Source organism: Mycetomoellerius zeteki, unplaced genomic scaffold (genome assembly GCF_001594055.1).
Source record: "Mycetomoellerius zeteki isolate Tzet28-1 unplaced genomic scaffold, Tzet1.0 scaffold228, whole genome shotgun sequence".
NCBI lineage: Eukaryota > Metazoa > Arthropoda > Insecta > Hymenoptera > Formicidae > Mycetomoellerius > Mycetomoellerius zeteki.
Window position 1 is genome coordinate 437,324 of NW_017257203.1, and position 14,188 is coordinate 451,511.

The 14,188-nt window shown below is 34.9% G+C and overlaps 1 protein-coding gene across 13 annotated transcripts in view; it reads left to right on the plus strand.

Moving 5' to 3' along the window:
- The window catches only part of Tm1 (tropomyosin 1), a 43,061-nt gene that overhangs the window by 13,188 nt on the left and 15,685 nt on the right, over positions 1-14,188 (plus strand). For 9 of the 13 annotated variants that reach the window (XM_018448873.1, XM_018448872.1, XM_018448870.1 and 6 more), the window contains exon 4: positions 12,046-12,179. In XM_018448873.1, the coding sequence (XP_018304375.1) occupies positions 12,046-12,179 (134 nt within the window). Of the gene's footprint in view, positions 1-3,965; positions 4,458-12,045; positions 12,180-14,188 lie in introns of those variants that run through there. The other 4 variants (XM_018448880.1, XM_018448879.1, XM_018448878.1 and 1 more) reach the window with 4 other exon arrangements.

The following is a 14,188-nucleotide window of genomic DNA, read 5'->3' on the forward strand; positions in this document are numbered from 1 at the left end:
ACCTAAAATGACTATAATTATAGTTGTTATAACCATAAAATAGTTGAAATTACCATAAAAATGATTCAAGTGACTATAATTTTATAGTTATATTTCGAGACAACCATATTTTTTATTTAAAATTATAGTCACTTGAATCATTTTTATGGTAATTTCAGCTATTTTATGGTTATAACAACTATAATTATAGTCATTTTAGGTTGCTAACTATATACATTTGTTGCTGGAACTATATATATAGTTACTGTTATTATTATTATAGCAGTAATATATAATTATAGTTACAAATACCAAACATTTTTCTCTCTGTGTATAATGCTCAAACTTCCTTTCTTTTTCAATCGAATTTCACTGATTATTTAATTGAATATTTGGAACTAATATCAGTGATTATCCACTGATTCAGATTTAGAGAGTAATTTAACTTCTTTATTCAATCTGAATTAACGAAATTTATAGCTGATGTATATTTGAGATGCTAATATATGAAATCAAACATCTGACTAGATATACTTTTTATACATTGCAAGATAAGAAGAGTGGAAAATTTACCGGGAAAGTACAGCTAGAACAATTTTCTTAATTGGAATAGTGCCAGATTGAATGTAATTTGGAAAACAAGTGTAAATATCTCCTGTTGGAATTTTGGGTTAATAAAATTTATAATCGGAATTAGTACGCCGGAATTAGCGCGTTGAAAGAAACATTCTGTCTTGTAAAGTTAAATTAGGATCAACTGAATTTATTTAACTTCGCAATAGGTGTGTGAATATATACATATTTCTATTTCGCAAAGCGATGATAAAACCTGTTACTCACATAGCGAAATCCGTTAATTATATAAAGTATTATGAAATTAACATTGTAGTAACATTCGAAATTATTCAACGTGAAATTAATTATTATTAATTATCATTATTATATGTTACGATCAAGAAATATTTTAGAAAAAGAAAAGAAGATTTTCTTCTTTTTGATAGAAATTAAATCAGGACTGATACAATTTACGTGAAATATAAGCGAGAATTGTTTTATCAAAAATATAAATCGCGATAAGAGAGATTAATTGCAATCGCATGCGCGTTTAATTAGATATCAACGGTACATCGTGAGTTGCGAGCTCTGTACAGAACGAGTTACTCAGAAATAGAACAGTGCATAAGGTTTTAACGTCCGCTTATGTGCCGTGATGGAAATATGCGATTGTAACAAACGCAGCAGGAAAAGTTACGATTGGCGAGCTTATTAACATGTTCAGCCTTCTACAATTCACTTCAGTATATACCACAGTCCACACGGACATCAGCCATACTTAACGCGCGTTTAGTATGTTTCTGCAATGACGAAAGATTTGCGTCATATTCAGTCTAACCGAAACGTGAGGAACATCATAACCGACCTGTAGTGCCGAGTGCATCGGTATGTATCAGGCGGATGTGTTCTTAGCGTCTGAACGATAGATTCTGAGATTCAAAATGAATTCTCAACACTCTTTAAATTCTTTGGAATGGAATTTCACTTTAAAGAGTGAAAATTGAATCAATCTTGTGAACAAGAGTTTTTTTACAAAAATGAGATTTCACTCTTCAGAGTGAGATTTAATCTACAAATTAGATTTTAGAGAGTATGCTTTGCGATTTATTTGTAGTTATGTACCAATTTAGGTCTGCTGCTTTATATATTTATACTTTGAGTATTTCCTCCGAAAATCAACACACAGTGATAAATTATATTTGTTTTTCATATTAATAATTAGTGATTGAGCTTTTATTTCAATTGCTTTGATAATAGCAACGCTGATTCAATGTTATCATCAATTTACGTGTCTCGACAAACATTTAAAAAGAAATTTTAGTTATCAAAGAAACAATCATACAAGTTTAATCCTTTTTTTTAGATGAACAAATAGCTCAATGCATTATTGTCTAATTCTATTTCGCAAATACACACAAGTGATACGCAATCGCAATACTATCAACTTTGGAAATTATCTGACTGTAATTGACATTCCTTGTATTTATCATTTCCTCTATCGTTATCTCGTTAGAATATGATAAAAAAAATGCCTAGGATACACTGTGTGAGATATCGATATACAAATAAATACATTAGGTAGTATCTATAATGTGTTGGATAATGGCAATATGTATTGGTGTTGCTCTCGAGCGGAGGAACGTATATAATTTAGACGTCATTTCACCCGAGCTGCCACGTGCTGAATATATCAAACGCATCTGTCGCGAGGTCACCGCGCAACCTATAAACCAGAATTGCGTTACTAGAGGGATGCCTTTATCGCGTTATAATAATTTCTAAAGGCCCGTGAATAGTTCCGCGGGAGAGAACCGTTGTATAAAAGGCATTCAGCACAGGATGCTACACGTGTCAGTATGCGACGTGACATATTGGATCACACGTGGTCTCATTACATTGCGCTTTTACAGCGTGAAAGACTCGGGGTATCAGCTTGAAGAACGGTTGTTTGAAATTCCCGCTTCAAGGACGGAGCGATTCGAGCGATTCTGCTTCACAGACTGACCGAGAGAGGCACTGAGATCGAAGTAAATGCAAATTAAAGCTCAATCGGTGTACACGATTGCATTTAAATTATTTGAAATTGAATAAAAACTATCAATGCATTTTATTTTTCCGAATTTTCGAAACTTTTTTTGTTACGTGAAAATTTTATGAAATAATAATCGTACTGTAATTATAAAGCGAAATTATCATAAAATATAAAGTTATTGAAAGTTTAATAAGATGAAGAGTATTAAAAATGGTGGAACTTGTAGGATGTTTCTATAAAAATAAGTATTACAATTAGTAATTTCGGCGAATTATTTGCAAATCAAATAAACGTTTTAAAATTCGTTAAGATAATAACATGGTTGCATAGAAAATTTGTTAAATCAATTTTTTTTAATGCGTTACATCGTAATTCAACAGAAACAGGAATCTAATGATTACACAGAGTGTCTCAAAATTTGCAACTCAAAATGATAGCAAGATAGTTTTAAAAAAATTTAATAAAATAATTATATGTAAATTGTTCTAAGTAGTAATTTTTGCGATAATAAGGATCAAATATAGCCAATTACAGACTATATTCAGCTACACATACATGAGTCGCGCGTACATAGTATTAGTGAGCGCTGATGAACGCGCACTTCAGTGCGATGACTATCTAAACGTATTCTGTAATTAACGATATTTAAACTCTTATATCAGAAATTATTAAACTTAAAATAAAAATTTATAAATATCTCTACTTAATTTTCATAACTTTCTCGCAACAGTTTTTTCAACAGTATTTTGAGTTGCGAATTTTAGGACATCCTGTATACAAATCTACGTTAATAACACGCTTCGTCGTTGTAAGATAACATTTCACAGTAATCGAGGACAATTGACCAACGCATCTCATTCAAACATTTCAGAAAATCGAATCAATCGTTCAACTGTTACTTTTCACAATAATTTATCCACAAAATCGTTTCTACCAATCGCATGAAAGAAATTGTAATCGTAGAATAAACGAAGAAAGATAAAAAAGCAGAAAACAAGGGTGAACGACTGGAAACAACGTACGAATTGTCGGCACCGGCGATTCGAACGGTTGGGCGCGCTCACGACGGGCGCGGTATTTCCGGGGCTTTGCGCACAGCGACACGTCGATCGGCGTAGCGATACTCGGGCGCACACGCGCGCGCCTCGCGATTTGTGCCGCGGTCGAGCGAAGGCCCGTCGAAGAGGCACCGGCGTGACGCGGCGCGGCGAGTGCAGGCGTGGTCCCTGTCGCTCGCTGGCGGACATGCCGTCCGGCCGGTGTTCGCGGGATCATCGGGGAAAAAAAAAGAAAAAAAATTCGACCGGCACTAGGGGGCCCTTGGAGCGGGGTGCAGGGCCGCCGGAGGGACTACTTGACGCGCGGAAGGACGCTGCGCGCACGCGCGCCACAACCGGTGGCGGCCATCTTGCGCTCCAGTCAACGGCGGCGACCGCCAGCAGCAACAGCAGCCAGTGGTCGTCAGTGCACGACAGCTCCGAGTTGCTCCTACGAAAGCCACTCTTTCTCTCTGTCTCGCACGCGCACACACTGGTCGTTCGACGATACACAGACTCGCGGCACACACGATCGCATCTTCGCGTCACGCCGTGCATCACTTGTCTATCCCGTCGGCCGAATCCGCGTGGGAACTCGACGGACCGGCTCGCGCGTCGTCGTCCGAGCGTATTCCTCTTTCTCTCGCGCAGTGCCCTTCCGACTCGCGGCGTTTTAACGTGACACGTTACATCGGGGTCCTCTACTAGCCAGCATGTCGGCGCAAGTGCAGGGCACCCTCCTTGACGTGCTCAAGAAGAAGATGCGGCAGACGAAGGAGGAGATGGAAAAGTACAAGGACGAGTGCGAGGAGTACCAAAGGCGGCTGCAGGTGGAAGTGATGCGCCGCGAGGAAGTGAGTGAACCGAGAGATCGTCATGCTCCTTTTAGTGCCTTCTTTCTACCGCGAGCACACCGACCCTCGGAAAGTTTCCAAGCGCTTCCCTCGTTCGTCTCGATCGTTCTCGCTCTTTCTCTCCTTTTTCGTTCTCGCTTTCTCTCTCTCTTTCTTTCTCTCTCTCCCTTTCCCCCGCGTCGCGGAGTTCCGCGATAATATCGTGACTTCGCGAGATATCAATTTCGGCAATAATCGACACGAAGCCGGTGATACACGAGAGCCACCATTCGCCTCGTACCGATCGACCGTCGACGATAACGGGAAGAGACCGAGGAGATAGAAGATATCTCGGAGCGAAATTCCTTGCGAACAGGTTTCCAGGCGGGATGTTTCATTGATCCGGACCATCCAGGATCCAGATGCGCGACTCCGAGAAGAAATCCGGAGAATTTCTGACGCCGGATCTTTGCCGATTCTCTTCGCGTTTCCTCGATCGCACAATCGCGACGAGGAATGCGAGCGAAACGCTGGGGCCGGCGTCCGCGGTGGTTACAGAATCGATCGCGAGTGTCAGACACGTCGTCGTCGGCCGTCGTCGTCAGGCTGGGTCGCGACGGGCGGACGAAGGGGGGAAAGAGGGTCGAGAGCGCACACGCCGAGACATTCCTCGTACACCGGCGAGGACCGGCTTCGTTGGAAGCCACCGCACGCCGCTGTCCCTCCAGAATCCCTACGTATTGCACCAAGTCAAAATATTAACGTAACACGGAGCGCAGCGTGACCGACCGAATCGATCATCGCCGTGTTCCTATTCCGACTCGATCTTCGTCACGATCGACCTGACTGAGCGAACTGGATGTCCGTGCGAACGATCTTTCGAGAATGTTCGCCCGGACGTTCGTTGTTGTCACACCGAATCGAAATTCTCCCACACTGAGTTCCGCAGTTAATTGAGCGCGAATGGAATTTAAAAATCGATGTAGTCAGGTTTTTATAGACAATGCCAAAGTGGAACGATTCAGTCGTTAACTGAGTATGAATGGAACTTGAGTTGAAATGTTTACGAACTTTTGTGTATATCTGACAGGCTTGATCTCAGAAAGTTTCTTATAATGAAGTATTAATAGCTAAAAGTATTATCGAAGATCTATTTTAAAAATAAAAATTTATTTATTTAAAGGTTTATTGTTAAAATTTTATTCTCCACAGTGTTCATCAAGTAACAAACTTTTCGACAAAATTTTAGGAGTATATCGTATATTTGATTAATCTAATTTAATTATATAATTAAACGATAATTGGAGTAGTCTAATTTTAGCTCGATACTATTAGTAATTGGTATCTTCACATCACGTTATAATAAACGCGAATTGTTTCGGCGAATCAATTACGTCTATTCGAAATGCAAATAACTAATATTATATATATGGATATATTATTATAATCCTATTATAAATAAATTAATAAATGTTATCTATATATAAAGTTGTCTAATATTATCAATTATATTACCTATACATATATCTGATTGTATCATTAATTACTTGATATTTATAAATATATATTTTGCATTGTTATTAAATATTTTTATATTTAATACTAGATACATATAATATTAGTTATCTTGGATAATATATACATATATATTCTTCCGAAAGTTTTTACTTGCACATGCAGCGTTATGAGGCCTGTTCTTTTTGGCTGAACTTTTGCACCAGTTCATCTTTTTTCCTCTTCTTTCCTCCTGGAGAGAAAAGGAAGAAAGATAAACTGGTGCAAAAGTTTAGCCAAAAAGAACAGACCTATTATATGAGTTGACGCAAATTAATATGACAATGGATATGCAATATGACAATGGCTCGTAAATAAAATTACAAAATGTATCCTAAAGAAATTACAACTTTCAGTAAATTTAATTGTTAAAAAAAGAACTATGTTTTTTTCTGTAAGATTGTTTCCAAAGCTACCGTTTTACAACTTATAATCAAGATACGGTTGGCATGTAAAATTTTGTAAGAACATGTATGCTATTTGTCTGTCATGAATCTAGCTATATACAACGTAAAAGTGCATTAAATCTTGGATTTAGGATTCATCGAACAATAGCCTCTGTTACGCCTTAATCCGTTAGGCTTTGCCTTACCGTGAGACTACCATATTCGGACAATTACTAGCCTATTCCGTTCTGAGAGATTCCTTATACATATATTTTTATAACATCCTTTTATCAAACAAAAATTCTACTCATGTACGTAGAGCTATCTTTTCATTGATGTTCTTTTATTTAGGAAATCTTAGTTTACATATTATAATTTAATATTATTTGAATAATATTACCAAAAAGAGATTTACTGTTTTTTATTATTTAAAAATTAGATAAGAACTCTTACCTTAAAAAATTTTTTATAAACGGCAAATTGTGTGCAATCCAATTTATATAGAGAAATATACAGAAATATACAATGCAGTTTTTGAATCTTAAACTAAAATTTGAAACAATATTTTGTAATGTGCAGTTATATCATATAGATATAATTATTTCGACGTCCAGAATTTTTCGCGACGAGGTTATGAGATCATTACGGATAGGACTTGAAAGTTACAGCATATTAAGTCATTTTGCCTATTTACGGGCACGCCAGCATACGTAAAACATGTACAGCTACGTATAGCAAAGTGTGCACAAGTGAGGCAAGCCTCTCGGTGAGCGTTCATCAGCCTCGATTTAACGGATTTACACCATAATCTTGACGGTTTCTCGCTCCTTTTTAGCTGGCAAACGGCGATGTAACGTACACGTTCGCTAAGGTGCACGAACACTGGTCGTCGAGTATCAAAGTCACGATTGGGTGATCCATAAAATTGCTCTTAACAACAAGTGCGACATGTCAAAACAAAATTGCGAAATACTAGGGCTCTGTGATTGAAATATTTAAATTTGGAAGTACGAGAACGTTTTTCGACTATTTGTATTAGATTTTTGATAATTGAAGAATGGAGGCGAAGGACGTTTTAAATTGTCTTGAGTGATATAATTTGTAAATTTAAACAATTGCTGTTTTATAATTAAAAACAGGAAAGAATTCTTGTATTAAATATTTTTTCGAATATTATTTAACATTTGAGCGGAGGTCTTTTTTCGGTTGTTGGTTGTGACTTTCTGAAATTATAACGTAACGGGTTAAACGACCGAAGCCCATAGTTGTGCAATTGTCGTTTAGATACAATGACACACAGTTATATGTAAATTCAGCGCTCTACCGTGAAATACAGTGAATCATGAAAATATAGTGATCCATAAAATCGACGTATTACGCCTTAAATCAGTATTATAACTTATTCGAAACCGGTTTTAAATTAATTTAGAGAAGATATGTTTTTTTGAGAATTATTTTAACGAACGTTTTATTCCACTAATAATATTTATCGATTGTTTATTGTTTATTTTGCTTGAATAAACATTATTTCACAAAATATTAACGTAAAATATTTCATGGACATTATATGTATATATAATACCAGTTTGAAGTAGAGATTGAATATCTCAGTTATATCCTTTCTTCTATCAATATTTCACATTTATTTTCGGTTGAAATATTGTTTGCTTAGCGTTAAAAGCAACTTTTACAAATATTTGCATGAAATACCGGATATATCGTTTCTGTTGCGTGTAGAATATAGATACATTTGTTTTACTGTCAGACCGTATCGAAGAAGCCTTCCAACCGTTTCAATATCCTGTCGTACAAAATGCAATGGCAGGCGTTAGTATCGTAATTGGAAACACGAACAAAACTCAAGTATATAATCACAAATCAATGTGTAATCACAAAATTATTTCATTATTACAGATTCATTAATTGTATAAGATTTAGATAACTCGTTATATTTCTTTGTATTCACGTTGCACATTATATAGATGGGCCAAGAAGTTAACAATTTTGCCTTTCAGTTTACGTTCTTATAGTCCTCTTATTTATCTTTTTTTTCAAAGTTTTAGAGAGAATGTTTAACTGCAAAAAAAGAATTTAAAAGATAAAATTACATCTGATGTATGTAACATGACTAATTTGCAATTCTTCTGAGCTGCAAGACTGCATTTCCACTCGGGGTGATATAACGTATAACGTAGACGCTGCATTTTCCGGCGCAGTGATGAAAATCCACAAGACTCCAATGCGCATTTGCGACAGAATGCACCCGACGCGCGCAATGCGTTTTAAAGGCCAACGGCGACGGACTCGATCAGGCCGCATTAATACGCTTTTGTCACGAAGCAACGAAGCGCATTGCCGCTACACCGCAATTTTTCTGTTCTTTTCCTCCCTCTTTCCTTCTCGACTCCGTTGCGATGACAATAAGCAAGGAGTTTTGCAAGTTGATTCAACGGGCTTATCATCGCTCAGACGGGAGGATGTGAGGACGCGATAAGGCAAGTCTTATTGATTTGCTCGCGCATCGATAGGCCGATCAGAGGCGAAAGTGATATCTCGGGAGATTAGGAATAACCGTGTCTTTATTGTCAAGAAGTTTACATAACAAAATGTCGATGTCTTCCATTCGCCTTGAACGAATTTATTTACAAACGAATGGCTGTCACGACTTACGTATGTCATGGATAGCGCAGCGATGTAAAACAATATAACGGTTCTTTTCGGTTCAGGAAAGATTCATTTGATTACATTTGTACTCCAAAAAGACAAATATGAAATAATTCTTAATGATGATTTTATGTTAAGATCTTATCTGTGTTCAATAGAATTCATAAATGTGTAAACGCAAAACTATTCCTGGAGCAAGAGAATAAAAGACTTCTTTTACATCTAAAACTTGTATACGTATCTATACGTTCCAACAAAGTTGTCGTAAAGGCAATATATTTCATAGATATTCTTCTATTTATCAAATAAATTCCATTATTTTATTACAAACAAAATTGTGATTTTCCTTTAAAATCCCATTTTTGTATTGATAACATATCAATGCCTACGGAGAGAATTTTCTTTTAAAGAAAGAATTTACCCTGGAAATATTGTACAATACAATATTTTAAAGATTTTTACCATGCACTTCAGTAAAATTGATGAAACTTATTTTATACCTTATTGTAGTTTTATTAATGAATGAGAGATTTACATTAAAATTCTTCGAAATGCAATGTTGTCCCACGACCGTCATATTTTCAGGATAAATTCTAAGAAAAAATTCTATCCGTATATATGAATTCCGATCCAATCTGAAAATGTACTCACAATCAGTTTACTTAAATTATAACCGATCCCTAATCGCTGCCGATGTCGGTCGGACTGCTGGACGAATTAAATGAATCGTGTTGGAAGGCTACGAGAAAGGGTCGGACGAAGCGGAAGTTTGGCACACTTACCAACACTTGTCGCGGATATCATCGATGTGACACGATCTGTCCACTCGGCACAAGTGCGAGTGGGCGTGCCGATTTCCTATGAATACAAGGTTCGCGTCGATAAAGTAATGCAAAAGCGTGTGTAACATTAGGTGTACGCACCACTGAGCGTGCACGCATCATCGTGGAACAACGTGGCGACGCGATCATGCAATTCACAATCATTGAACTCGCAGTTTGTTGCGGAAGTTCGACAGTAGCAAGCGAAATTGTGAAACAAATATCAATGTTTTATACAGGCGGTGTTACACGAGACGATTTCCGCGAAGCCATTATTCCAAAATATTAAGCAATTTCATAAATAAAAACACAATTTCGTGTTATATATATAGATTTTATATTTATTTAATATATGATTTTTTATATATATTTTGATTTCATTTTGTAACTACATCTTTTAAGCAGCCCTAATTGATTTTTTAATATTGTACAATATTTTATATTAATTGTCTGGATGTTTTATTGAGCCTTCAGGCTGTTTATTTTGAATTGTTTAAAGGAAATATTGATAATATTGTATAAAATAATTGTACAACAATATCGTCTAGAGGACATTTTATATTCCCTCGATACTGCAACTATATAATATGACAGAATCCAGACACTCACTATCTTTTAACAGAAACAGAGAATGAAAAGATGGGTAATTATGGTGACAGCAATATTAGCGATAATTGAACAACAGTAGTAGCGCGGTTTGTGATATCACACTTACGTGTAAGTGATTATGCAATCGTTGCTGTCAGTCCGCTGACATCGCCCCCATAAAACCGACATAGGTGTGCCGAAATCCATGAATACCAAGTTCACGCACCGCTAATACAGTAACGTTTGTGAAACGATACGTTCCCTACGTACGGGATGAATTATGTCATTTACTAGAAGCACAATCGTAGGCAGGTGCAGCTAATGAGGACAAGGGCCTCGAATTGTGTACGCGGATATACATATGTGTAATCGACCGTTAAGTAATTTACATTCGTGAAAATCGCACGCTTCGCTTAGCCTCATACAATTCCATCAATAGAGTTACAAGTTATTATTTTCAAAAATAATTGCGACTGAAATTAGTTCCTTATTTATGATCTAAGATTAATTAAGGTATATTAATTTTTTTTCTTAATAGAGGTTTTAATGATTGAAAATGTAAAGATATCATTTTATTAATAATAAATACAATTGCCTTTTCTCTTTAGAAGAATCAATGATAATTTATTATATTAAAATCGGCATTTAACTATCCTGATGATAAAATTTATTTCAATTTTTGCTATAATAATTACGTTTTCGAGAGTAAGCATTCTGTTTAAAATTTGTAGAAGCCACGCTAATTTCGTTACTGTTTGAGATATTGCTACAATTTCACAAACGTTATCGATTATATCGAAAATTAATCCATGCTTGTAAATCACTAATCTGAAATTTAGAAACGATTATTACGAATGATATCCTGATACTATTCGATGAGCAATGAGGCAACATGATTTATGGGTCAAATGTTTGCCGAAATCGATAACGGTGATGATCCGTTCGATCCAACGTTTAATGCAACACACGAGAACGCCTCGGGGTCATTGGTATGCACGCAGAGATCCTTACGATCTCCAATCGAGTGCTTTGTTGCGACAAGCTCTGATCACGCTCGGCACGTTACGGCATTGGATTGGATTCAGATCATTTCTAATCCAACATCGACATGCGCCTATAGTTACAACGTCGTGTCAGTAAACTGCGGACAATAACAGCGGATCAGCCATTCGATCTTACGTTACTTCGCATAATTTCGTTAAACCTCCTCAATTCCAGATTTAACATCTGTTATTTTTTCATATATACACAATAATGGATTGTATCATTTATCAAATAATTCAAATGTAACTAAATTATATAAAAAACAGCATTTAGTAAATCATCAAATTATTGACGATTATAGTATATTTTTTTTATTGTTTCTAATTTAATAAAGTTTGTTAACATATGTACACTTAGATTTCGATCTTTTCTTTTTAGATTAAATTATATATGTTGCTTCTACTTTTCTTCAATTATTCGCACTATCATAAAAGCTCGTGTATATAGATGTGTACAATGTATCTTGCATTGTGCTAAGACTGTAAGATTAAGAATTGCAATTTTTTTTGCTGAAATTATTTTATCTGAAATGGATTTTCTTCTATGTTACAGGCTGAATCTGAAGTCGCTGCCTTGAATCGTCGTATTCAACTGTTGGAGGAAGACCTTGAGAGATCCGAGGAGCGTCTTGCCACTGCCACTGCCAAACTGGCGGAGGCATCGCAAGCTGCCGATGAGAGTGAACGGTAAGTGTTTATTATATACGCAACAAAATTATTGCGAATTTTTTTTATTTATAGTGATTGTGTTTATTTTCCGCAATGAACAGTTATTAAAGTGGAAAATACGATGTTATAAGGAAATATTAAAATAGAAAAATATATAAATATATTAATGTTCAAAATTAATTATTAAATACAAAATTATAAATATATTCCGATGATTATTTTACAATTTTCATGACTTTATAATAATAAGAATGTATAATGAACGTTCATACAAAAAAAAATAACTATTCATTGCTACATATTTTCTTTTATCTTTGAAAATGATCCAGAGTAATGTAGATAATACGTATTGATTAGATAACCGATGTGAATCTGGCGCCCAATTTTATCAAATATAAAATATAGATTAGATACTAGACGTTGATACGATTTTTAATATGTTTATTGTCAAACTGCTAACTGTGATGGATGTTAGTATTTACAATAACAATAGATAATTGTTGACTAGAATATATTTATGAAAGAGCCGAGATTTATAATATTTTACTTTTGATCATTTTCATTTGTTGTATACAAATAATTCTAAATTATCGGAAAATTTATTATATATGCAGAAGTGGTGTAAATTGATGTTCCGATTTTATCTCATTTTATAAAGTTAAAGCTATAAAATCTTTATTATTATTATATAGATTTTCTCAATGTAATTATATCATATATATATGAAACATGAAAATTCTACATAATCAGATACTTATTGATATTAAAAATATTTCTAAAAATGTAAATGTTTGAACATATATAATAAATATTTCAAAAGTTACTTTGCATAATTTATGTCACTTTTGCTATAAATTCATTGTGTATTTTATTTACACACACTGAAAGAAAAGATTGGCTGCTGCAGCAAATTAGATGGTAAAATATGGTATAGCATTTTTAATTAGTTATGGCAGCCAATCGAATTCGAAAGCCTATACTGACATTGCGGATAGGCTAACGTAATCTACAATTGGCTGCTGCAACCAAAAATTGGCTGCTACAGCCAATTAAAAATGCTATGCCATATTTTACCATTTAATTTGTTACACCAATCATTCTTTTTTTTCAGTGCAATCATACATATTATAACACAATCACACATATTATAATATATAACGTAGTAATATTAATGTGGAGTTTTATATAATAATTGTGGATGAGTTTAATATTTTGAAAAAAATAATTTCTTGCCATTATTTTACATTGATCTTGTATTGCCTTACATTGAAAGAATCAATATGCAAGAAAGAAACTTCTTGATTCCTTTTCTCGCGATTTAATTATAGAATGCAGTGCAATGCATTGCAATTTTGTATGACTAATATCGTGCCAAATACAGACCCGAACGCAACAACTCTTTAATATTCCAGTTGTACATATGTAGTTATGATAAGTAGAAATTCGCGTAATCATTATGCCAATTTCGTTCTCCGTTATAAATATAGATGTATAAGTGATTTTGTAATCACTGCAAACGATGATGTAAACAATTCTAATGAACTGCTATGCTTTACGTCATTTAAAAAATAAGATATATATATATACACAGGCCCATGTAAAGTGTTAGAAGCTATTATCTCTGAAAGTGTGTGTCAAATGACTATGTTCAGACAAAAGTTTTATGACTTTGAAAAGAGCATAAGATGGTATCATTTGATTGACCTTGGGTAGCGTTGTCAAAATGAGAGCAAGGCTACTTTGAATTTTTTAAATGGAACCCCCATTTTTTATTACATTTTCTTGTAGCTTACCTCGAGATCTTTTCAAAACACTATAATAAAATATTTTTTCATTAAGTATTTTTCGAGTTATAAGGCTCGAAAGTTACAGTAAGTCGGTATTAACATTACGCAAGTTGTCCGACCGACGCGACGGTTAAAATCTCTTGAATGTTGTTCAGGATCATGTCCTGGATAACATTTATCAAGATCAAGGCCATTGGAGATTATTCCTCTTATTTTCATTTTTGCACTAAAAATTCGGTT